Source organism: Fonsecaea monophora, assembly GCF_001642475.1.
Source record: "Fonsecaea monophora strain CBS 269.37 chromosome Unknown Scaff68, whole genome shotgun sequence".
NCBI classification, from domain to species: Eukaryota; Fungi; Ascomycota; class Eurotiomycetes; order Chaetothyriales; family Herpotrichiellaceae; genus Fonsecaea; species Fonsecaea monophora.
In genome coordinates, this window is record NW_019173999.1 from 94,642 (window position 1) to 118,710 (window position 24,069).

The window sequence follows — 24,069 nt, forward strand, 5'->3', positions numbered from 1 at the left end:
AAAACTTTCTTTCCAGTCCAACTTCTGTTAAAGGGGGGTGGATAAGCAAAAGGTAACGAGAACGGGGTTGCTCCGCAATCGTCAAGCCAGAGATACGAGATACTCGGCACAAGCATGTGTGTTGACTCGATGGCCACTGAGAGGGACGGAGGGAGAGAGGGACCGTGTACACACTCCCTATTTCGGTATAGCTTTTCGCGAGTTTCCTTGCTCCCTTCTTACGGAGTAGGTAGGTACTCGTTTCTACTCGGTAGGTATACAGCCCCTACCTCTCTCGCATGCATCCCACAGGAGTACTCGTGACTCGGTGCTCGGGAGGTACATGACGGAGCAACGCCTTGTGTTGAAGATGTACACATTTTATGAACGCGGCTGAAGGTGCATCGACGAGTTCTTGCACAAGTACAAATACCGGCACCATGCACCATACACTGTATATCTCGTACCCCCTGTGGGACCTACCGAGTCACTCGCAAGCCACTACTACTACGAGCATCACTACTGCCTCTTCCACTTCATTTGTCCATCCTCCGCAACGAAGGCCGAGATACTGGCAACGCTACTCATCTAAGAGTATGAGTACGAGGTACCTACCTCCCGAGTCCCTAGTGTCTCGTCTCCCACTAGGCACGAACCTGCCCACATTCTCAACGGCTTGCCTATCTGCTTGCCTACCTACTAGGCGGATTTAGGCGCCCACCGTCGACTCTTTCGAAACGGCTGGGGTGCGTGGGTGCTTTGTTTCAAAAAAGTTTAATGGACCTCAAACCCTGAGACGCCGTCATGATGAGACGTGGTGCCAGTGCCAGTGCCGATGATTATTCTTGATTTACAAGTCTGGCCTGCAATTTAAGCGAACGAAAAAAAAAAAGGGGCCGTTGGCGCCGGTGCCGGCACAAGAGCGACCAAGTTGTGGACAGCTCCCTCTCTCCCCGGGTTTGCTCTACTACGACTAATTATTACTGAGATGCGTTGATTCCCCATATTACGAGGACCTACATACCTACCTACACTAGGAAAGTACAGGATGATGCGACTGAGCTGAATTCTCAGCCTTATCCTTTCACAGAACGCCATTGTCGTCAAACTACTCGGTACGGTAGGTACACTACCACCTACTACACCCAGGCCCCAGAAACCTTGTACTGTGCCTGAGCTTGCCAATCCAATCCAATCTTAAATCATTCATCATGCTGTTCTCCAGTCGGTACTCGGTACATGAACGCAGATCATTTTGGAAGAAAAACTGTTGAGCTCCCAAGTTCCAAGAGGTGCCAGCGACAGATCAAGAGATCAACCAGAAGTGGGAACCTCGCTCAAGATAAGGGCGGCATCACTGTGTCCAGTGCCCACTACCTCCATACATACTCCTTACAAGGTCCTACAACCAAGTCCTGCTGAGATGTCCTGCCGGGATGGGGACCCGGGATTAGTAGGTACCCATCACATCATGCCACCATGACAATCTCCTGGTCGAGGGGATCGGCGGGTTGGTGTCTTTTGTGATAGACTAGTTCCCTCTCCTGCCTACGAACGGTTCCGGCGATCTGGTGGGGAGTAATAATGCTCAGTACCTACCAACTACGTACTAGGTAGGTAGCTGCAATTGAGAAACCTCAACCCCCAGCTGGGGACAGCTACAGCTACAGCTACAGCCTACAGCTCAAGCTGAGTACCAAGAAGAACCCGCGTCAGACATGATCTGGTCGGACCTTGAGGATTTTCAAGGTAAAAGGGCAGCATCTGAGGTACATGTCTGTCATATGTACTTCGCCATGCAATGCCATGCTATCATCAGGTAGGTACAGAACGTCTTCTCTTAGCTCCTTGTCTGTGGACGAACAAAGAAGCCTGCCCACCAAGGTAGGTCCTGTAGGCGGACAGGTAGGTTAGTAGTAGGTAGGTAATAAGAATGCTCTGTGCGAATCCTCTTCTCGTGGTTCGTTTGTGATGGCTGCTTTCCAGGGGCTCTAGGTACTCAACCCTCAACCAGCAGAGGAAATCCAATATCGAAAGGAGACTCGAGACTGGGAAAAGTAAGCAAGACTTGGGTTTTCGTGCAGTTTCTCTTCACCACATCACCACAGCACCATCTCGTTCGAGTACTTGGCACTGTGACATGGACATGGAAATGGCTCTACGGGGAACTCTGCCATCCAGACTCTACCGGTACTCCGTGATATTTACGATGGCGCATGTTCGTATGTATGTATATAGATAGATACATACATACATACATACATCCTCCCTCCCTCCCCGGATATCATCCTACGGGCAGGTAGGTCTGTAGGTGACTGCGCTTCACATAACAAACATCCTCTGACGACAAAGGGGACATTTTTGCTTTCCCACCTCCCTAGGTACCTACGTACAGTAAGTATCTATCAGACCTTGAGCGACCAGCGACCAGCGTCGCCAACCAAACCGTCCCTGGGAAGAGCGAGTCAGTGAATACATAAATTAAAAATACATGTATGAGGTACAAGGTCATGCGAGGTCAAAGATCGAGGTCAAGGTCCTGAGACCCAAGATCAAATATAAAAGTAAACATCACACTTACACTTGCAGCTTCATATGCTGGAAGTGGGAGGGGGAAAACAAAAAGAAATAGAAAAAGGTACACAGAAACAGGAAAGAATATATCCTATTGCCTGCCTATTGCCTACCACCCATGTACCTACATACATAATATTACCTAGTACCGTGTCAAACTCGATCTGTATATTTGTCCATTCATTCATTCATTTGCCTTACCTTGGCTTTGGCTTTGGCTTTGGATTTCGTTTCTGTTCCATTCCTTCCATCCCTCCATCCCTTTCATTCCATTCCCATTTAGCTCCGCAGAGAAGCATCGTCTACATCATCTTGCCCTTGCCTGGGTTTGCCTCTGATCCACAGTGTGGCAGCCGCTATTCCACATCTTCCGATTCCACAGGGAGCACAAACTCGATGGTCTCGCCGCCACTGCTCTCCCGGCGACTTACCTGCGCCTCAACGGCCGCAAATTCGAACTCGTCCCGGCCAGCCACGCTGTCTTCAAGACCAAGGAATTGGGCCTCTGCCGTCTGGTCCTCCTCCTCGACCTCATCCCCCAAAGGTAGGGCCGGACGATCGTTATCAAGGACCGTGCCGGAATAGACGTCTTTCATGTCTTTCACGCTCTGGGTCTTCAGGTATTGGATTTTCCTAAGTTTGTAGGCTTCGAAGCTATTAGCACCCCCTGAATTAATCGAGCAGGGGCCCACACGAAGTCAACGAAGGAATGTGTAAAGTGCGGTTTTCCTTCTCCCACGCGAACATTTAGGGAGAGGCTTGTGGCCTACCCAAGATGAAATCCGACTTCCCAAAGGACCCCTGCTTGCCACGGTCTCCAGAAATCGAGCCACTGACATGCGCTTCGACTGGCACACCTGCAGCCACGGGCGCAAGGTTTCCGCCCAGTTTCGCGGAGAAGAGATGCTTCTGGCCGATCTCGCTGCTCACCGTCGCGCTCGACACGGCCATGATCCCAGTGATCATGTATAACTCCTTGCGGAATTTGGTCTTCCGCAAGAAGCTCTGCACCTCCGGGTGCTTGAAGCACGTTTCGACATACGAAGCCTTGGGGTTGATTTCCTGCGTCGCGAGCTGGTCGGCCTCGATGGTCCAGGTCAGTGTCTTGGTCCGTTCTGCGGCCAGATCCGCTGAGAAACCGAAGAGTTGGAGCAACGAGGAGCCAATCCCGGCCGACTTGGCTTTGTTGTTGGTGATGGTGACTGCGAAGTGCGATTTTGTGTCGTCGATGAAGAGCTTCGGTAGTGGCTGCCTGTCTTCGTCGTTCAGAGCATATTGAGGTGTCTTAGGGTCATGGAGGATGTTGCCCAGGCTGATTGGGCCGCCGACGTGGAAAGTCCACTGGGGCGGGAAGAAGTACGAGGTCTGGACGTTGGCCATCGACGACAGCGAGTTAGATCGAGAGTTCCTGCAAAGGCCTGCAATTTATCTGCTGTCGACAAATATTGACCTTGACATGAGTCACCAAAGGCCAAGTCATGCCCGAAACGAGAAGCAACGCATAAGGCGGTCTATGGCATGGTTGCATCCGAGACTTGTGACTTCCCCTCGAGCCACCAAACGAGCGTAGCGCCCGACTGATATACGTGAGGAGCTGCAGGTGAAGCGATAGCGTCGATAGCGTTATCGTCTCGCACCATTTCCAGACCTTCGCAAATGGAGGCGACTGAGGCTGAAGAGCGGGGTAGCTAGCTAGGGTGCTAGGTCGGTCGGTCAGTCGGTTGGTCGTTCGTTCTCTCTTTCGCGAGGCTGAACTTGGTGCTCACAAACTCGGATAATCTCTCCAAGAGGATAATATAGACAGCCCATGTCAAGAACAAGCCGACAAATCCTGAAGTTGCCCAGACTTCCGGTTCCGGCTCGGATCGTCCCCATCGAGTCCAGCGTCGCAATCCTCCTCGGTGGTTGGTGTATACAACCTGTGCGCGCACAGGCTCAACCTGCACAAGAGACAAGGCCGAGCCTGGACAATATCACCGACTACTTCAGCACCAGCGTGCTCGCTTCAGCGACTTCAGCCTGATGTTGACAATCTAGTGGTCGGCGTCGTTGTAAGAGCCTCAGCCGCTGTGACATTTCTTCCACAAGGCTAACTCCTGGTAGAAGAGTTCTCCCGGAAAAAGGCGATTGAGATACCGAAGCCATGATGTAGGAACTTTATGGCAGATCAATCCCACTACATTTACCGTGCCAATATAGCCCGGCGTCGCACGAGGGAATTTGTCGTGAGAAACGACTCGGGCCCCAATGAGCAGCACCGAACTGCTTCCGGGCGACATGCTGGGGAGGACTATGACGGCGGAACACGTCCTCGAAGGACCGTCTATGAGGAGCATATCGTGATTGACCCTGTGCCGAAGAAGCCGCCGGTCCCTCCGAAGAAACCACATCTGATCAAGAATCCGGCTGTTGTGAAGGCTGGAACTTCCGGTGTCCCTGTCACGCTCAAGTTGTCTGGACTTTGGGGCTCGGGAGAGAAACTTACGGTTGGAAGATTTCCTTCAGGCAGGCTCTTCCTCGACAGAAAGGTGACACGGTATGGGAAGCCGCCTCCAGTTCGGCTGCCTCCATCAGATTCGAGTTCTGATAGCATTTGAGAGATATTCATGGCTGTGGCGCCACAACTAGACATTTCATTGGCATGTGGAGGGAGCTTGAACCCTTCGCATTTGGAAGACACAGCATTCACCTTACCTTGTATAGCTGCGTGCGACTTTGTTCATATGATATGTATATCTTCGTAAGAGAAGTTGATGCCCAAAGACGCAAATGACTCGTCGCTTCAGCCAAGAGATGGTCTTGGCGTCGCTCGAATGACTCGGCCTCATTCTCGAATTTTATGTACTTTATGATGAACAGCGTATATCTCTTCATATATCCCGCTGATTGTTGCCGGTCTATGCCTTTCTCGATGCGATTTATCGCCCAGCATGACGAGGATGGAGACTATGAACACAGAAGACAAGGACTCTGGGGTTGACGTGACAAGGATCGAAAAACTGCGCCGAATTGAAAAGAAGGCCATCCATGCGACTAACATTGAAGACTGGGAGACTGTCGAAGCACGTTACAGTGAGATGCTCCGGCTTGTAGACGGGTGGCTCGCACCGGGCGATCCCAATGTGCTGCTTATACGAACCCATCTCACCGAAGCATTGACAAATCAGGGCAAGATTGACCAGGCGATCGACATTCACCATGACCTGCTCGATCGAATAGAACCCGACACAGACGTCGAAAAGGCTATCCTGAATCAAGTTCTACATCTCCAAATCGCAGTCGTGGAAATGCTTCTTCCCCGGAATCGCGGCAAGGATGCATTGAACATCCTCCAGAACGCACTCGAGGTGAGTGTAGAAGGCCTTGGCCGTAAACACGAAACTACCGACTCGATACGAGAAAATCACAGCCGTGTACTTGAGTGGGAGCGGAGGAACATCCAGAAGCGGATGGATCGGTTGAAAGCAAAGGCAAACAGACGCGACAAGACTGTGCCCGTCACCGCAGCCACTGGATCTCCGATCTACAGCCCTCAGACGACCCCAGAGATTCGACTCCCATCTTCTACAGCTGATACCTTTGACAACAAGGCCGTGGGCCTGGGAATATGCATCGCAGGTGATACAAGTGAGTATAGAACTCGACGTCTGTTGAGAAGGTCTCATCATTGAATCAAGGCTCCAACACGAGCTTCCCTCGGTCAAGAACCTCTTCTGCACAATTACCCGAAGGAACCTCGCAGCCTGTTGCTTTCAGAGGACGGCCGATCCAGTCGCCGAGAACGCGACCTCAACCTCCTGCGAAACCGCTCGGCTTGCAAAGGGATCAACAGACAAACGATCTCTCGAAGTTTGCCTGCTTGCGTGGCTCCCAGACTCCCTCACTACGCGCTGGCGACCCATCGAGGCCCGTAGCAAATGCGTCCCCTTTGGCCCCACCTCAGCAGACAATACGGGCGAGGTCTGTTGATCATGGTGGTCCTGAGACTTCGTCTAGCAGAGCCGTGATCCGTTCCGACACCATTGATGCCGACTTCTCAGATGCGGCTCTTCTAGCTTGCGATGAGACTGAATCTAAGGAGCAAGTCCCCCTCCCCTCCCCCCCGGCCCAGATTGACGTCGCTAAGCGGGAACAGCACCGATGAGTGGTTCTCAGTACACTTGAAAGAAACCCATTCTTTTCTCGATGGGTTCAGAGTCCTCAACTCGGGAGCAGGTCTCCGACCACGTATTGCTATCCTTGACACAGGGCTCAACACGGAGCACCCGGACGTGCAGAAACTTAAACAGAGAACTGCCAAAGAACGACGTCTGCGAGGCTTCTGGGCCCCTCCATCGACGGACTGGCGGGCGGACCAGGACGAAGACGGCCACGGAACAACCTGTGCGATGGTTGCGCACAAGGTGGCGCCCAACGCCGACATTTACATTGCGCGCGTCTTCAAAGATCGGAAACACGTCAATGGAGACTACATCATCGAGGCCAGTCCTCTCTTCTTTCCCAAAAGGAGCATTGCTAATCGACACATTTAGGCCCTCGAGCACGCAGTGAACGACTGGCAAGTCGACATCATCAGCATGTCGTTCGCCATATCGAAAAATGACAAAAAGACCAAAGAGGCCATGTCTGCCAAACTCGAAGAAATCAAAGACAAGGTGTTGCTGTTCGCCGCCGCGTCCAATTCAGGCCGGAACGACGGCAGAGCGTACCCGGCCAAGCGTCCGGAGGTGATCGCGATCCACGCCGCGCATGGGGGAGGCGGCCCGTGGAAGAACAATCCCTTGCCCTCCAGCGACGACGCCCACAATTTCAGCACCCTGGGCATGTACGTGGAAACGCCCTACACGGGACAAGCGACCAAGAGGGTATCAGGCACGTCGGTCGCTTGCCCCGTCGCCGCCGGCATCGCGGCGCTCGTTTTGGAATTCTGCCGACAGCCACTCGTGACGATCAAGAAACCCGAGAGATTGAAGCACAAGAAGGGCATGGAGGCCATCTTCTCCCAGATGTACAACCGGTTCGAAGCCTCCAAGGCCGGCAAAGAGGAGGATTATTTCTACCTGCGCCCGTGGAAGTTGATGGTTGTCAAAGACACCGACGACGACACCGCCGCAGCGTGGCACCGGGTTGCCAGCCTCATCAACGAAGCATTTGGCGAGGATTACTACTAATTAACGCAAAGAAACGTTTTCCTGCCTTTGATCAATTGCGCAATCCCCCTCCCAGCCACAGGCCATCTTTTTGGCGCGCTGAGATCACATTTCTCCTAGGTGCAGAGGACAACTCTCCCGCCGTGCGAAGCGCCATCTGTCAGACGGGTTCGACTGGAGCCAGGCCACGGCTTCCTGATTCTTCTGGCCTGACACACAGAACAGAACAGAACCCCTAAACGAACCTGCATACCTCGTGAAGGCCGAAACACATTTCTAGAACGCTCCAGGGGGGCATTGGCCCGAAAAGACAAAGGTACATACAGTGATCATCTAGATCGAGTATCTATCTACAGTATCTATCTGCCTATCAGGCCTCTTGGCTGGCCACTCCATAAAAACAGAAGGACGGGAACGGGGATGATGATGCTTTGTGTTGTCGAATTCACCAGGAAGAAAGCCCTGACAGTCTGTTCTGTGTGACCTACTGAGCAGGACTGTACACATCTCATATATGCGGTCACTATACACTATACATGATACACCATATTACACCATTGAATGCACGTCGAGCTTATCCCCCCGAGCAGGAGCAAATGCGTGCCCTCGTGAGTTTCACTTTCCTAACCACTTAACGTCGATGTGAGACACATAATAACCAGCTCGAAACTTCCCTACACCTTCGCGCGTTGGGCGGCTTCGGCAGCGTCCATATGCCCCGTGGTTATATGCTGCCGCCGAGGTGCCATATGTTCAAAACATCCTCGCCTTCCTCGGCCTACACAACTTACTGACCACGTGAATACAAAATCTCATCCATGGCAATGCACGTCTCTGATTTTACACTCAAGCTATGTAGCAAGTACTTCTTTCTCTATTGTTTTGATCGATCATCACAATGCTGCACCGCCGGTGGGAAATCATGCCTTCCGTATCACAACTGTCTCTCTCCCTGTTCCAAATACGGTTGAGCCATCTGAGTCGTCATTGACACCAGCTCTATCCCCATTTTGCTCAACTCTTCTCAAGTGAGGAGCCCCAACTGCTCCCGTAACCCATCAAAATCCCATGAATGCATAAAACCTGCCGCTAGGGGTGAACAAGAGTCTCCCCTAGCTAATGTAAAATAGACGCAATCTATCTTTGCCCTCCCCGTGCTTCCTGACGCCTGAGCCTCATATGGCAGTAATGCACAAAACAAGTCTAGAGTCTCTTTGAATGATGAAGGAAAGATGCAATGTCGGCAACTTGCGAGGTGAGTGAACCGCTTGTGATCGTTCTCACCGTTTGCGTGTCGCTGCGAGCAGTTGACTCGTTCGACGTATCGTTTACCACCTGGACCGGCCAAGGGGCGCAGCGTTGGAAGCAGTGAAACCGCCACGGCCTCCACGATGACCGCCACGGCCACCATAGCCACGGCCGCCGCCACCGCCGCCAGAGTAGCGTGCCATTTCTGCGAGACGAGGTTCGATGCTTTGCTTCGACTCCTGGAGGACCGAAAGTAGGTCACGAGCTTGCTTGGCATCTAGAAGGGAACAAGGTCAGCAATTTATACACCGTGTGTGAGGGTGTAAGAATACGTACTTTCTGTAGTGAAGAGCGTGATGGCTGTGCCCTTTTTGCCAGCTCGACCTGTTCTGCCGATTCGGTGAACATAATCCTCCGAGTTGTTGGGATAGTCATAGTTCAACACATGAGTGATATCTCGAACATCTTCAAGTAAAGGTTAGCAACTCAGCCATTGGTGGTCTTACGGGGCGCCGGGGACCATGTGTGGTCGTGTGAGCGGAGGTGCATGTCACTCTCTGAAGCTCGGAGCATTATCCTTGTGGTGACAAATGTCCATGTCCGGGAGATCGGCAAGCGTCTACGGTCCTTGGGGGCGAAAGATCCTGGATTTGCAGTTTGATCTGGTCAAAGTAAATGTGTCCCACAACCTACTCGTGTTGGACAAAGCAGATATAGAGATGTCAGGAACAAGAGTCCCGGCAAACTGCAAGAGAATCCAGGATTTCCAGAAAAGGACCGACGAGAACACAAAAGCCTGGACAAGTTACGCAACGCAAGAGCGTAACAAGCGGGAAGAGAGCGCGGCACCATTCCACACGACGGCAATGGTAAGAGGTACAAGATAGAAAATATAATAGGGAAAAGGGACGGGGGAAGGGGATTGCTGTTTGTTCATACCGATACCACGGGATGCGACATCCGTAGCGACCATGATTGGGCTCTTGCCAGTTTTGAATTCGTTCAAGACCCAGTCACGTTCATTCTGTTGCTTGTCACCGTGAATAGCTGTCGACCGTTAGCTCATAATCAAAACAGAGGATACAAGGGAGAAATCATACAGAGTGCGGGCCATCCGTCTTGACGCAAAAATCGAGTGATTTCGTCAGCCACACGTTTGGTGCCAGTGAATATGAGGACTTTGTTGTTGCGATCTTCCATGATCTGCTCAAGGTGCTTGATCATACGATCTCTCTTCTCGAATTCGGACACAACTTCGACAATTTGTGTAATCCGGTGATTTGCCGACAAATCCATCGAGCCGATATTGACCTGGATGAAGTCATTGAGATAGTCGGAGGCCAGCTGTCGGACTTCCTTGGGCCACGTTGCGGACCACATGCAGGTTTGTCGATCGGGACGGATTTGGCCAATAATCTTGCGGATTTGTGGCTCGAAGCCCATGTCCAGCATACGGTCAGCTTCATCGAGAACCAAGTAAGTGACGCGGCGCAGGTTTGTCTTTCCAGACTCGAGCATGTCAATGAGACGGCCCGGAGTAGCGATGCACACTTCCACACCCCTAGTAAGGTCGCGGATCTGCCCACCCTTAGGAACACCTCCATAGACGCAAGTGTTCCTGATCCGGGAAGATTTGCCGAATTTGGTGATTTCTTGCTGGATTTGAACGGCGAGTTCTCGAGTCGGGGCAAGAACAAGGACAATGGGACCATCACCAGGGGCAAGGAGTGGCTGAGCATTGATGTGAACGATTGCGGGAAGGCAGTAGGTCAAGGTCTTGCCTGATCCGGTCTCGGCAATACCGACGACATCACGACCAGAAAGAGCCATAGGCCAGCCTTGAGATTGAATCGGAGTGGGTTTTGTGAAGCCTTGGGCCTTGACTTCAGACATGACATAACTGGGAAATCCGGCTTCATCGAAAGTTTCGACTGGTCGTGGGACATTGCGACCTTGAACTGTGATCTCATTTTTTCTGCGGAACTCATCGACATCGCGTTGTGACCTGGCCGTAACTATGGGATCCTCCTTGTAGAATGACTTTTCGAATTTTGGTAGATTGTTCAGATCCCAAGTTTGCTGCTTCAGGCCAGCGCCCAGGTTGGACATCTTGTCGCCGCCGCCGCCGCCAGAGTATCCGTTGGAACCGCCGTAGCCGTTGGTGTATCCGTTGGAATAGCCGCCATGGCCGCCGCCGTAACTGCGGAATTGTTAGTTACGATCCAGAAAAAAGTAAAAAATCAGTCTGCGCCAGGCCATTGAAGACCTGCAAGTCGGGCACGGGACATTTGTGACGCAGACAACTATGAATTTGAGAGGTTTTCACATACCCATTAGAATAACCGCCGTCTCTTGATGAACCGTAGCCACCGTAAGACATGATGGGCGCCGAAATTCGTCGTTTCTCTGTAAAGTCAGAAATGAGAGGGAAGGAGGGTAAGAATCAATTAGACAGAGTCAATTCTTCGTCTAAATGAAATGAGAGCGTGAGAGACTGTGTGAGAGAGGGAAAAAAGGGTTAAAGTGAACAAAGAGGTGAGAGAAGATTGTTGTGTAAAGAAGGGGGCGGAGGGTTGAAATTTTACAAATACAGCGAAGGCGAAAAGGCGAAAGGCAGCCGCCGCCGCCGCTAGCAATTGGCTATACCACAAGAGGAAAGTGAACCGACATATCTCTTGGCATTAAAAACCGACGTCAACGAGCGCTGATCCGACCCTGGTTCTGCTTCTGACCGTGGCGTCTTTCAGTTCCTCAGAGACGAGGACCAAGTCAATAGTGGTTTCGTTCATCACATCGATGATCAAATCAGCATCTCCTCGTCTCTGTGACATACTACACCCCTCACCAAAGTTAGTCGTGCCGATTGAAATCTCCTACTACTACTCGTCTAACCACGGTATTCGCTTTCCTTCTTACCCCTCGTAAGTGGTCCTTTACCTGGTAGTAGTGTATCTCGCAGTACCTGGGCGTTAAGGCCTGAGACTAAAATAAGGAAGGTCGATCGCCTAAGCATTCGGATGATTGCTACTGTTATGTCTGAAGCTTGTATCATAATCATCACCCACTCTGCTTCCACAGCCTAGTTTGTCCAGAACATGGTCTTAACAGGCATCTACCTGCTACTTGTTTGACTGAATCACACGGACTGCTCTACTCATGATGAGCCGAGTGAGCTTCCTTCGGCACCGAGACATCACAGAATACGAGCTGCTTCCATCCCAGTCTGAGGTCGACAATCCTCGTTTTCGCCATCGGAGATGACTTGTGCAATGAGTTTTTGCACGTGCTGGAAGGAGCGAATAGAGAACATGATTGCGTTGGCTTGATAGACCCAGATAGTGGAAGTTATGAAGCACCAGCTATTCAGTGAAGCTTTGGGGAGAAGGCCCATCCTGGGTGTAGCTTATGACTGTACCCCTACAGGAACATAGCCATGAATCGGTTCAGTGAAGCGGACTAGAAAACCACTCCGTTCCAGAATGAAAGAGAATCCTGGCACTTGACTCCTCCCCCCTCTTCTGCCTACTATTAATCCTCCTGTATGTACCCCTATGGCCTGCCCTTTCTTCATGATTCAGACTTAGACAATCCCCCCCGGCCAGGGCACATCCTTGGCGCCCCCGCCCCAATTATCATGCCTCCCGTCGACATATGAGATCTTGAATTTACTCAGCTCGAGCCCCTCCTGGGGCTGGTCGAGGGTGACGGCGTTGATGGAGAAGAAGTCGTGTATGGTGCCCGAGCCGGCGGGGAACTCGAAGCGGCCCTCGCCGCAGACGTGGACGCCGCACGTGCCGCAAAAATACTTGTGCACGTCGCGCGAGCGGAACTGGTAGTCGCGCGCCTCGGACAGCGAGGCGGGCGAGACCAACGCAAAGTCCGAGCGCGGGAGGCGGATGCCCGTGAAGCCTTGTTTCAGGCAGATGGTGCAGTTGCACCGGCCCGCGGTGGGAGGGTCGCTCAGCGCAAAGGTCGCTTTGTACTTGATGAAGCCGCAGTGGCAGGAGCCTGTGAAGGTCTTTTTCTCCTCTGTTGGGCCGCTCATCTTGTTCTTTGTCAGTCGTGGGGGACTCGGAAGGTTGTTACGAGGAGGAGGTGGCTGAGAAAGAGTTGTGGAATGCTGATGTGGTGAGCTCCGAGTCAAGAAAAAGTCAATATTGAAGACACAATACAAGCATATCACAATACAGAATCAAATGGGAATGATGAGTATCTTATAAGTCTCCAATAAGCGGCCCCATGCAGATCTCCAAAGCTCTGTCGTATTTGAATCTGGTTTGGTGCAAGGCAGAAATGCATCTTAGCTCGCTGGTGCCTGAGATCTTGACTCGAAGCAGAATAACGTCCCAACTGTTGGGCAACGAATACGATGAACTCTATATTTCCTCCATCAGACATATTGGGAGATATTAACCATGATTGGAAACTCCAAGTCTCACTGAACACCTCGTATTCGGAACTCATTTCCCTCAACCTAGTCTGGTCCTCGGATGCGTTTTCTGAGAGCAACTTCAACACCATCTTGCCGTACCATCCAGCCACCACGAACCTTCCACTCCAGATCAGGACGCGCGAATGAGAACTAGTCCATGAGTGAACTGTGAGTACAAACCAGAACCCGACAGACGCATGATGAGAACGAACATACCGTGTAGTGACGAAGCAGCTGCGGCACCAGCTTCGAAATTTCCAACATGGCAATATTCTTACCCAAGCATCCACGCTTTCCATAACCAAACTGTGAGCATAGTCAGTGTCTCCAGCATGCGCCAACGGGCTGTATAAAAGATAGAGGAACTTTATACCGCAAAGTTGGCTCTCTCCATTGCCGCAAGTCGTTCCTCTGACTCCTCAAGCCATCGCTCTGGCCTGAAACTATCGCAGTCCTCGCCGTACACTTCCTTATTTCGTCTGTGGTTTGCTGGTTAGCGATTTCGAGAGGACTTGAAGGGGGTCGAAGATGAAGCAATAGAGATCTAACTGACGCCGTAACCCATGGATTTACTCCCACAGTCGTGCCTTCGGGGAAATAATGACCCTCGAGGAAAGTACCTCCGCTTGGGACGTATCGTTCGAGGATAAGGCCAATAGGGGGATGCATGCCTGTAATTGTCAGAACAAGTCTCTGGGAGGATTCAGGAGAAGTGGGACTTGCGTATTGCTTCCTTGATGCAGGCCTGCAGGTAGGGTAGTTTGCTCGCCTCATTCCACGTTATGTATTCGCTAAGCCGGCACTCTTTCCCCGCACAATCGAGCTCCTCGACGGCCTTTTGCAAAGTTTCCGGGTTCTTGAGAAGATAATACATGACCTAGAAAATGGAGAATGCCATTGTCAGATGAATAAAAGACCAGGTGAACACGAAATCTCACCGCAGTCAATGCCAATGCGGTCGTATCAGACCCGGCAGCAATGTTGTCAAAGTTGTACAGCATGATCATCCTGTCCGTCACAGCCTCCGGGTATTTGGCTTGGGCTTCGAAACATCTCTCGAGAAAGTCGCGTTCTCTCTGACCCTCATTTGTCCTGCAGGCCACCCTATCGCTTATTCGGTTGAGTGTGAAAGTGACTATTGGATTGGTTGGCCCGTATTTCAGCATCAGAGGATTCTTTAAGAGAAACCGGTCCACGATTGGGATTTGTCCAGCCTGTAGAGTGTAAAACGGTCAGTTTATCGCAAAGAAATCGCGATGACAAACTGGCAATGATTTACCAACTGAAAATACTTGGTAAAGCCGCGAATCCCAATCATGATGCTTTCAACGTCAACTTCCGATTCGAGGAAGCCGATTTTCTTGCTGAACAGGATTTCGCCTCTACCAAACCATGTGAGTAAAAGCCTTGTGCCTAGGACGGGCACAACTTACATGACATCAAATGCAAAACGGTATAGCCACAATCCCAAGTTTAGAGGCCTTCCAGAAGCAGCAAGTTGGTCCAGCTTAGATATAAGCAATGCAACAGTCGAGTTGACCGCCGGCTCAAACTCGAGGATCGTAGACAGACTGTATGCATTCACGATAGGCTTCCTGATTTGCGCGTGGTAGGCTTCATCGCGGCTCTCAAACAGACCCGGCGTGCATCTACCTTCGTACCACAGTTCGGCGATGGAATAAAACTTGGTCTTTTTGAAGTCTGACTTGATCCCATAGATGGTCGGTATGAGGTTTGGATCAGAAATGGACACAACACGAGGACCAATCCTCACAAAACGCGAGTTGTGCTTTCGGTGCAACGAGATTTGTGTCTCGGCTGGGTTAGAAAGGAGGGTGTTTAGCACACGCCAAAGGTTTGAGAAGCCTGCAATGAAAGGGCCAGGGATTGAATTCAGATTTCCTCCATATTTGTTGATCAAAAGTCTAGCAATGAGAAATCCTAAGAGCAGGACTGTCCACGAATGTTGCAAGAATTCGAGGATCTGCTCAGGCAGGGCCATTGAATCGGCGGAAACTGTTTGGAGAACCAATTCGAGGCGCTTTTTGTCCACAGGCTGCCTAACCTGGTAATATGCTGGCAGTTTCGCTAACACTCACAGACCGTGGTGCATATGAACTCTGCGAATGAATTGAAGATCCCGGATCGTAGGATCGCGCAGGTCGTGAATGCCAGCGCGCATCAAATATCCAAATCCTCCGATCAATGTCTCTGTCAAGGGATTTCAGACCTAGCATATAGTGCGAGGAGAACCGTGCGCATTGCGAACACTGTAGTCAGTAGTACACAACAAAATGCAATTAGTCAACGTTTGATGCATGTGCAAGTGTTGCTGAGCGGGCCCAACGTATTGAGTGGTTGACACATGTCATCCAGACAGGAGGATATCACCCTCCATTGCATGGGTTGCGCATCCCTACCTCATTGCGGCTGAAGGCCTTGTTTGCCATCTGTAGACACTGTGTGGGTGGCCTTCTTACATCGAGAAACTGCTTCTGCAAGTCAACTCGTCGCGCTTGCCGCTGTAGGTGCAACGCATGGTGGCTTGACATGAGAACTCGTATTGAGGGTGACTCGTGACAAGTTGGAAATCGGGTTAGTGATGTGTCACAACGTCGAGCTGGGCACCTGGAATGGTGTCCTGGAAACAAAGACCTATCAGTTTGCTGGACTCCTCGAGTCTAACGGCGCGATCTATTGCCTGTCAACCGCTACCTCAACATCCAAATAAAACATATCAATGGGCGGAGAAGAAAGCGTGGAAAGTGATGCTGTGATGCATGGCTTTTCGTCGCGCTGCTATTTGATGGAAACATTAGAGCCTGGGTTGAAGGTCATTGTAGATGGCGATACGAAGAAGTAGCCCTTGGTTAGGCAGCACTGCAATACGAGGTCGTGTGTGGCAGCTTAGGAATGATGTTCTAACATGCTCTTCTGTATTGCTTATTGTGGTGGGACAACATCGTGATCCCCTGCATCTGCGCCCCGTGACGTTTCCCAAGACCTGGTCTCGGATTTCACGCTACTTGACGCTACTACAAGTACGACTACGAATGATGGAACAAAAGTTGAACAAAATTATCATGGAAAACTTGTCTCATCTCATTTTTCACTGGCTTTCAGTGATACTTAACGCCTAAACTGGCATGGCAAAAGCTAGCGCCGGTACCCTTTTCATGCATCGATCCATCGATCCATTGATGCTCGGAAGCCTACAAGCTTCAGACGCTGATCGCAACTAGAGGCCAGAAATCCGGGCCACGACTCGAAGCCCAGCTGTCAAATCTAGTTCATCTGCTTGATCAGAGCATTGATAGCCTCCTCTCGGTTACCCAGATCACCACCCTCGATGTAATGCTTGAATTTCCTGGCACGGAAACCACCGTTGGGGTTAGACAGCTTGAAGGGCCACAAGAAGTTGCTGGCCTGCTTGAAATTCGGTCCAACAGTGAAGATCTCGTGGATCAAGTCTTCCATGCACACAATGCCGTATTTGCCCAGGTTGTCCTCGATGAGTTGGTTGTCAGTGAGCGCAATACGTTGCTTGTTGATCTTTCCATATCCACGCTTGTAGATGAGCTCGCGAACGGTCTTGAGGTTGGGATAGCCGTAGGCAATGTAAGGGTTGACAATGGTAAGCATCTCTTGTGTGGCTTTGGTCAACTTGACGAAGACACCATTGTTGATCTGGAGCAGGCGGAGGAGCTGGAGAATTTTGCGAGGCTTGGGGGCGATCTTGTTGATACTGACGACAGTTAGCAGTTGCTTTGCGAAGGCGTGTATGAAAAGCTCACCCCTTGATTCTGACGACGAAAACCAATTTGGGTTGTTCATCAACAAAGAAGTTTCCCTGTTGCCGGCTCAGGCGAGCGACCCTGATCCTCTCTCGCTCGGCATCACGGTACTCTTTGACGTATGTCTCCGCACGCTTGAAGATGACGCCACGCTTCTCCTTGTTGGCCTGATCATGACAATGTTAGCCGATGTACGCCATCTCCAGATGATCACACGTTGTGGAGGCGGCATGAATGTTCAGCCCCGAAAGATGGTATAACAAAGCGACAACATTGACCTGAGGTCTAGCCGCGCAGTGGTATTTATCATCACCACATTATTTTCCAGGCAAAAAGTGGACAGTGGACCAACCTTTTTTCTCTTCTCAAGCGTTGCGGCACGCTGTTCTCTGGCCTTCTCCTGGCTCTTCCTCTTCTTCAACAGGGTCTCAGGCACCAGGACCTGGTCCTGCGTCGGCACAGATCTGTACGAGAGGAAATCGAATCAGTATAGTCCGCAGGTGGTGTAATCGCCGAGTCGGAACTGCAGCTATGGCGCGGCATTCTCAAACTGGATGTTTTGGCGTGAACTCGACGAAATGAATTTGATCAGTGAGAAAAGATGGGACTCAAAAAGTCCAAAATCTTAAAAACTCTCAACTGACAATGCCCCGATCGAAGATCAGGAAAGATTGTAGCTCCATAACAGGTGCTCGGGTCTTGCGACCAAGCGGGCATGTCATACGAGCTCAATGTATTTCAAGGAAGAAGGGTTGAGTCCTCTAACCTCAAAGCCCCGGTTGTTCCAAGCCGTGATTTCTCACAAGTTGGATAGGCATCGGGATGATCGAGCTGGAACAGCGGCAGCGAAACCAGCGAAAAGAGTGCGGACCATATCTGAGGATACCAACTGTCAGCAGAATGGTAAGAGAGACTCACGACTTCACAATTGGCTTCGTCATCGTGTTTGAAGATGCGGTTGAACGACGGCAAGGTTGCGATGAAGAGTTGATGAAGAGTAGGAACATCAAAAAGTTTCAACTGCGCCGGAATCAAATTCGAGTTGTGGGCGATTCCAAGTCTAAACCAAAAGAGGAAAGGTCACCGTTGCTTTCTTGGCATGTTTGCCCAATCATCCACCCTTTGCCCTTTTCCGTCTGCTGTGTGACAACCAAGACAACCTATGCTCAGACTGATGCTATTCAACCTCAGATATCAGCAATGTCGACCAGGAGAGGAGTCGGCTTGGGTGCCTTCACGAATAGAAATGCCACTGCTCAATCCTACGCTGCACATGGCTCGAACTTGAAATCCGCCAACGCAGCCTCGCTTCAGGCACAGCTGGAGGTTTTCCAGTCTCTCCTCCATAACTTCGCACTCGAACATGCGGCGACAATCAAATCCAACCCAACATTCCGCGCAGAGTTCGCGCGAATGTGCAATGCCATCGGTGTCGACCCTCTAGCCGGCTCCAACATCAAAGGCAAAAAGGCGGATTCGCTCTGGGCCAAGGTTCTGGGGCATGATGTCAACGACTTCTACTTTTCAGTTGCCGTGAGAGTTGTGGAGTTATGCCAGGCGACGAGGGCAGAAAATGGCGGTTTGATTGGACTGAAGGAGTGCTGTGAGAGTGTGGCCAGGGGCAAAGCCATTGGTGGTGGTCTGCAAGTGTCAGAGGATGATATCGAGAGGGCTGTTAAGTCGCTGGAACCCCTTGGGTCGGGATTTGTTATTCTCACCATCGCTAACAAGCGGTTCATCCGATCGGTGCCAAAAGAATTCAACACAGATCAATCCACCGTTTTGGAAGTTTTACAACTACTTGGCAGTGTGACAGTGTCCCTGCTTCAGGTCAACCTAGGCTGGGAACGGGCTCGTGCCGAGACAGCTGTGCAAGATCTACTAGCCGATTCTTTGGTATGGGTGGACTACCAGTGCCCAGAGCCGGAATACTGGTCACCCCAAGGACTTCTAGACGAGAGTGATTGATGGAACTCAGGAGAAAGAGCCAAACAAATGCTTTGAAGTAGGCGATCTTGACGCTTTGATCGTGGGAGGTCTCTAGCTCTACTTCTTGTATTCATCCTTCAGCACCCAGCGCCCGCGCCCTCGGCTCCCCTTTTCTAGCTTGGCAATCAGCTTCAAGGTCTCCTTGAACTCCAGCGTCGCCTGAGGAGTGGTGCAGAAGCGATTGAAATGGTCGATCAGCATCTGGGTGTATACACTTCCACCATGGGTGGTGAGGTAATCCCGGATGAGTTTTCCAAAGTCCTTGCCTTGAGGCAAAGTCGGTGTTGCACCTCTAGAAACTGAAGCCGTCGAGTCTGTCGATCTAGCAGGACTCGCTGTTCTTGGAGTGCTGTCTCTGCTCGGTGCAAGTCCTTGGCGCTGCTGCAAGTTTGCCAGGAGACTGGACGATTGAACTCCGCCACCTCTGTTCCGGGTATTGGAGCTGAATGCTCTCTGTGCCGTCGTCTCTTGAGGACGGCCAGAAATACCAAACTGTCCGGTCCAGGTGGGTGTCCCGATGGGAACCGTACGGGCAACCTCACCAGCACGTCGCAATTCTCTGGCGGCTTCGGCAGCCACCTTTCGTGCCTCCTGCTCAACCAAAACCGGATCAGCTGCAACCTTCTTTCCAGATTTTCCGTCGATGATTGTATCATGCTCTACCGCTGAGTGAATACCTGCTCGCGAAAAAATGCCCTCCATCATCTTGTCTTCGGAGTTGTTGGCACCCTCCTTGTTTGCCTGCTCCTCTTCCTCAATTTCTCCGGCATATTGCTCCATGGAAGATATACCTGGCAAAGCCCCGATCGTGGTGTCACCAGCGATGCTTGTTGGCTCGCTTTTGTTGGTAATGCTATTGGTGGCGGGAGCATCGGGCGAGGTAGAAGGATGCTTGACCTGCGCATCCTTAAACAGAATGCTTGTTTCGGTTGGTTCTCCTTCATTCCCTAGACTGAAGAGATCATGCAGATCACTCAGATGGAATGTCTGCCGCTGTTTCGGATCCTTGAGAATCTTGTTCGTCAGGAATTGCTTGAATATCTGGCGATGATAGATCTTCTCTTCGATGGTACCTGCAGTCATGAGACGATAAATAGCTACTTCGCGTTTTTGTCCCAGTCGCCAGGCTCTTTCTCTGGCTTGCAGATCGGTTGAAGGGTTCCAATCAGGATCGTAGATAATGACTCTGTCTGCACCTGTCAGATTTATCCCGAGTCCGCCGACCTTGGTTGTTAAGAGAAAGACATGCAGGCCCGGGTCCGTGTTAAACTCGTCGACCATGCTTTGTCGAAGTTGGATAGGCGTGTTTCCGTCCATACGCCTGTACTTGAACCCTGAAAGCGATCTTACATACTTCTCCAAGATGTCAAGCATGATGCGATGCTGAGCGAATAGAAGTGTCTTATGACCAGTTTCCTTCCACAGTTCTAGGAGCGAGCCAACAACCTTCATTTTGCCGGACTTGGAGGGGTCGCCATAGTTATATCCCGCTTTGATCGACAGACGCTTGTGATCGGTCAGATCTGGGTGGTTGCAGATTTTACGCAGGATATCGACCCCGTAGAGGACTTGACGCTTGCCATTCATGATTGCATCCATCTCACCCGAGCCAATGAATCTCTTATATTCATCGCGCTGCAAAGGCGTCAGCTTGCAAAACAAAACCTGTTCGCTTTTTTTGGGCAAATCCGAGGCAACATCGATCTTGAAACGTTGCAACAAGTATGGACTAATGGCATCTTTGAGTGTTTCTGCGCATTTGAAGGCGGTCTGGACCTGTAAATTGGACGCGTTTGCGTATCCACCTTGTCGAATTGGTATCTCGAACTGGTTGCGAAAATTGACCAAAGTGCCCAATCGCATTGGGAACACAAAGTCAAAGAGAGACCACAGCTCAATGAGATTGTTCTGCATAGGGGTCCCGGATAGAATGATTCGGTTCGGAGTGCGTAACTCTTTGCAGTAGATGGTGATGGCAGTGTTTGGATTTCGAATTTTGTGTCCTTCATCCAGGATAGCATATTGCCAGTCGACTGGGATTAATAGAGGCGCGTAAGTCTGTAGACCAGAGTATGTTGTCACGAGCACACCTCCTTCCTCTAAAATTGGACGTAGGACTTTTCGAGCGGCCTTCTGGGCCGCGTTGAGTGGTTGTTGTCTCCGAGTTGGATCCCATTCAATATCCAACAGTCTGTCTTCTTTACTGGATTCGTTCCGCAAGTTGACCATACCGCTGCCGGAGGAATGCAGAATAGTGACTCGAAAAGGGGGCCACCAGCGATGAAATTCGTTGACCCATTGTTTCATGACGGTAGCTGGGCAGACTACAATGATGGGCTTGTCCAGCTTCTTGCTGTAGTGCAGGCCGGCGAGGAAGGCGATGATCTGGATCGTCTTGCCTAAGCCCATCTCATCGCCGATAATTCCTCCAACTTGTTGGGTGTACAGCTCATAGAGCCATTGCACCCCAGTTTTTTGATAATCGAACAAGCTGGGAAAGATGTCTCCCGGAAGCTTGTAGCCGTCATCAAAAAGAGTGTCTGGTATTTCAGGATGTGGGAGATATGCTTCTTCCTCTGCGAGAGTCTCTGTATCCTCCTCCTCCTCTGTTTCACCCTGTTCATGACCATTTCCCGCAGTATTTCGCGTTGCATGCCTACGGGCTCTCCGTCTCCGCACGGCCCACTTCTGCAACCTGGACTTATAGACAGATTCGTTGCCATCGTCGACCCCACGAAAGTCTTCGATCTCATCCTCGACGTGAGCAACCGTTTTTCGACTCTTTCTCTGCCGTTTTCCCGAGGTCGTCGGCATTTGGTCATCAGATTCATCTTCGGATTCCGAAAAGGCCTGGTCTTCAACTTCACCATCGTCATACGACGATGAGTCTTCGTCCTTTGTGGGCAATTGATTGATGAGACGTCTCCGCTTTCGGGGCTGATCGGCTTGGATGTCGTCTTCCGTGCTTGAATCAGTGAAACCAGTGGCAAAGCCAGGCTGTCTCAAATTCCGGTGAGACATCGACTTTGCGCCTTCTGCACGAGGTTCGACATCGGCAGGAAGGTCAGGTTCCTCCTCAGCATCTAAAAGGGCTCCCTGCAAAGTAGTCGAAGATTCTCCATGAGTTGTCAGGCCAAATTTGGAAAAGGGAGTGATTTTGCCAGTCCTGATCAGATAATCACGCTGAGTTTCGTTCGGCAAGCGTCCTGCGGCCAACGCGTCATGTTGATCTGCCATCCCTGCGTTATTCTCTCGATCCTTCATTCTCTCCTTGATTTCAGCAATATCATTATCCAGGTCCTGTATTTGGCTCTGCATGCGGTCAATATCGAGGCGCAAACGTGCTCGCTGAGTAGTTCCAATGGGGCGAAGCATGTCATCTCTGGTCTTTTTGATCTGGTTCTGCAACTTCTCCTTTTGTGCCTCGGATTTCTCGAGTCGCTGCTGGTCTCGTTGATGGGCTTGCTCAAACAAGAGCCGATCTGCCTCCCGGCCGATGTCTCGTTCCAGGTCATCCTGATCACGCACCTGGGCGTCAAGGTTCCGCAGACGGAGAGCTTCAGCCGACTGGCTGGATGGTAATTCGGCCATCTTATCGTGTTCAGCTGTCGGATGGTGGCTGGTTCCTTGCTCACCTTCGATGTCCATGATCGCAAGCGTCTGGACTTTAGTGGCGCATAGTTTGGAGAACGAATGTCGTCATGACCACAACGTGGAGACCTTGCTTGCCGTCTGAAATCTTTATACGCTCAAAGACTTTGACCGTAGATACCAGTAAAGAAGTAAGCGAAATGAAGGGAAAGTGACGTTATAGTGTTTTTATGTCTTAGGACAGATGGGTGCCACTTTAAGGCCTAGAAGGGTGGCAATTGGAGATACTGGCATGTACTCGGTGGATGCAAAGTGTAAGTGATGAATGATCCGACAGAAAGAATGTCTTCGCGCATAATTCTTTGTTTCGGAGTAGAGAAACGGGTGCAATGTGACTCTCTCTCTCTGCGATGAAAGTAGCACTCAGAGGTAAGGAAGAATATTTCTCAAAAGAAGGGCAAAGTTCTACACCCTCGAAATCAGGCTGCCATAGAGAACTGCACCTCACACAGTCACTGCGTCACCGTAAATTTTGGGGTCCTCGAAATTGTCGGCATACCTGCCCAGGCCTGCCGCTGCGGACAAGGTGCAATTTGGGCACACCCAAAGCAAAGTTTCAGCTGGAGGCTGTGACAAGCACCCCCCAATCATCAACAACGGGTGCCCAATAACGAGCGGTAATAGCCGCCTGCACTTCAGTCCTGGCTGATGCACACCACACCAGGCACTAAACTCGACAACGGACTCTACTGCTCACGTCGCCAAACATTCTCCAGACTTCCTCTTGACGATTCGGTGCCATTTCATAGTCGTGACATTAGATCGGGATACCTAGACAGCTTCCCTTGCCTCACATTAGCCTGTCGTCGGCCCCATCGTCCATCCACGGTCCTCTATCACCATTGTCGGGCTGACCAATTCCTCGAGTCTTTCTGCCAGCTCACCACTTCCAAATCCCTCCACCTCCACTCGAAACTGAGAGAAGAACACCCTCAATTGTGAAGCGACCAACTTCTCAGCATCATGGCTTTACTTTAAGCCTTCTTGCCCTCCTTTACCATGTGTCGAATATCGCCCTGGGTCCACCAGTCTTTCTTGACTGCGCTTACGATTGTCACTCCGCCACTCTGTCTACCCCTCTGAAGGCCCAACGAACCCTGCCGATCTCGGTTCATTCACACCGCAAGAGAGCGCGTTTGCCAGGGTCTCAATAACTACATCAATCGTGCGTGCTTGATGCCTGTGTCAACGGGGTGATTGTGGCAGGACAAGTAACAAGAACCGGCAGCCCAGCTTTCAGCCCCATCGCGGC

General features: G+C 51.1%; 9 protein-coding genes across 9 annotated transcripts; 3 read left to right on the forward strand and 6 right to left on the reverse strand.

The window, feature by feature from the left end:
• Window positions 1-2,909: 2,909 nt before the first annotated feature.
• Window positions 2,910-3,933, reverse strand: AYO21_08136 (hypothetical protein; the record flags this gene model as incomplete). The annotated part of the gene is made up of 2 exons (XM_022658084.1): window positions 2,910-3,220; window positions 3,324-3,933. The coding sequence occupies 2 exons, from the start codon at window positions 3,931-3,933 to the stop codon at window positions 2,910-2,912; spliced, it is 921 nt and encodes a 306-aa protein (XP_022509604.1).
• A 779-nt stretch (window positions 3,934-4,712) lies between these two features.
• Window positions 4,713-5,150, forward strand: AYO21_08137 (hypothetical protein; the record flags this gene model as incomplete). The annotated part of the gene is made up of 1 exon (XM_022658085.1): window positions 4,713-5,150. One exon carries the CDS (start codon window positions 4,713-4,715, stop codon window positions 5,148-5,150), a length of 438 nt encoding a protein of 145 aa, XP_022509605.1.
• A 333-nt stretch (window positions 5,151-5,483) lies between these two features.
• AYO21_08138 (hypothetical protein) lies at window positions 5,484-7,724 on the forward strand (the record flags this gene model as incomplete). Its single annotated transcript, XM_022658086.1, has 3 exons — window positions 5,484-6,180; window positions 6,802-7,010; window positions 7,086-7,724. 3 exons carry the CDS (start codon window positions 5,484-5,486, stop codon window positions 7,722-7,724), a joined length of 1,545 nt encoding a protein of 514 aa, XP_022509606.1.
• Window positions 7,725-9,031: 1,307 nt separating this feature from the next.
• On the reverse strand, window positions 9,032-11,331 carry AYO21_08139 (ATP-dependent RNA helicase DBP2; the record flags this gene model as incomplete). The annotated part of the gene is made up of 5 exons (XM_022658087.1): window positions 9,032-9,228; window positions 9,288-9,416; window positions 9,891-9,998; window positions 10,052-11,151; window positions 11,282-11,331. 5 exons carry the CDS (start codon window positions 11,329-11,331, stop codon window positions 9,032-9,034), a joined length of 1,584 nt encoding a protein of 527 aa, XP_022509607.1.
• A 1,200-nt stretch (window positions 11,332-12,531) lies between these two features.
• Window positions 12,532-12,996, reverse strand: AYO21_08140 (hypothetical protein; the record flags this gene model as incomplete). Its single annotated transcript, XM_022658088.1, has 1 exon — window positions 12,532-12,996. One exon carries the CDS (start codon window positions 12,994-12,996, stop codon window positions 12,532-12,534), a length of 465 nt encoding a protein of 154 aa, XP_022509608.1.
• A 429-nt stretch (window positions 12,997-13,425) lies between these two features.
• AYO21_08141 (hypothetical protein) lies at window positions 13,426-15,385 on the reverse strand (the record flags this gene model as incomplete). Its single annotated transcript, XM_022658089.1, has 8 exons — window positions 13,426-13,533; window positions 13,600-13,689; window positions 13,757-13,862; window positions 13,937-14,128; window positions 14,187-14,260; window positions 14,322-14,597; window positions 14,663-14,765; window positions 14,817-15,385. 8 exons carry the CDS (start codon window positions 15,383-15,385, stop codon window positions 13,426-13,428), a joined length of 1,518 nt encoding a protein of 505 aa, XP_022509609.1.
• A 1,283-nt stretch (window positions 15,386-16,668) lies between these two features.
• AYO21_08142 (60S ribosomal protein L7) lies at window positions 16,669-17,860 on the reverse strand (the record flags this gene model as incomplete). The annotated part of the gene is made up of 4 exons (XM_022658090.1): window positions 16,669-17,128; window positions 17,178-17,344; window positions 17,530-17,625; window positions 17,822-17,860. The coding sequence occupies 4 exons, from the start codon at window positions 17,858-17,860 to the stop codon at window positions 16,669-16,671; spliced, it is 762 nt and encodes a 253-aa protein (XP_022509610.1).
• A 517-nt stretch (window positions 17,861-18,377) lies between these two features.
• AYO21_08143 (hypothetical protein) lies at window positions 18,378-19,145 on the forward strand (the record flags this gene model as incomplete). Its single annotated transcript, XM_022658091.1, has 1 exon — window positions 18,378-19,145. The coding sequence occupies one exon, from the start codon at window positions 18,378-18,380 to the stop codon at window positions 19,143-19,145; it is 768 nt and encodes a 255-aa protein (XP_022509611.1).
• Window positions 19,146-19,223: 78 nt separating this feature from the next.
• AYO21_08144 (hypothetical protein) lies at window positions 19,224-22,814 on the reverse strand (the record flags this gene model as incomplete). The annotated part of the gene is made up of 1 exon (XM_022658092.1): window positions 19,224-22,814. The coding sequence occupies one exon, from the start codon at window positions 22,812-22,814 to the stop codon at window positions 19,224-19,226; it is 3,591 nt and encodes a 1,196-aa protein (XP_022509612.1).
• Between the last annotated feature and the right edge of the window lie 1,255 nt (window positions 22,815-24,069).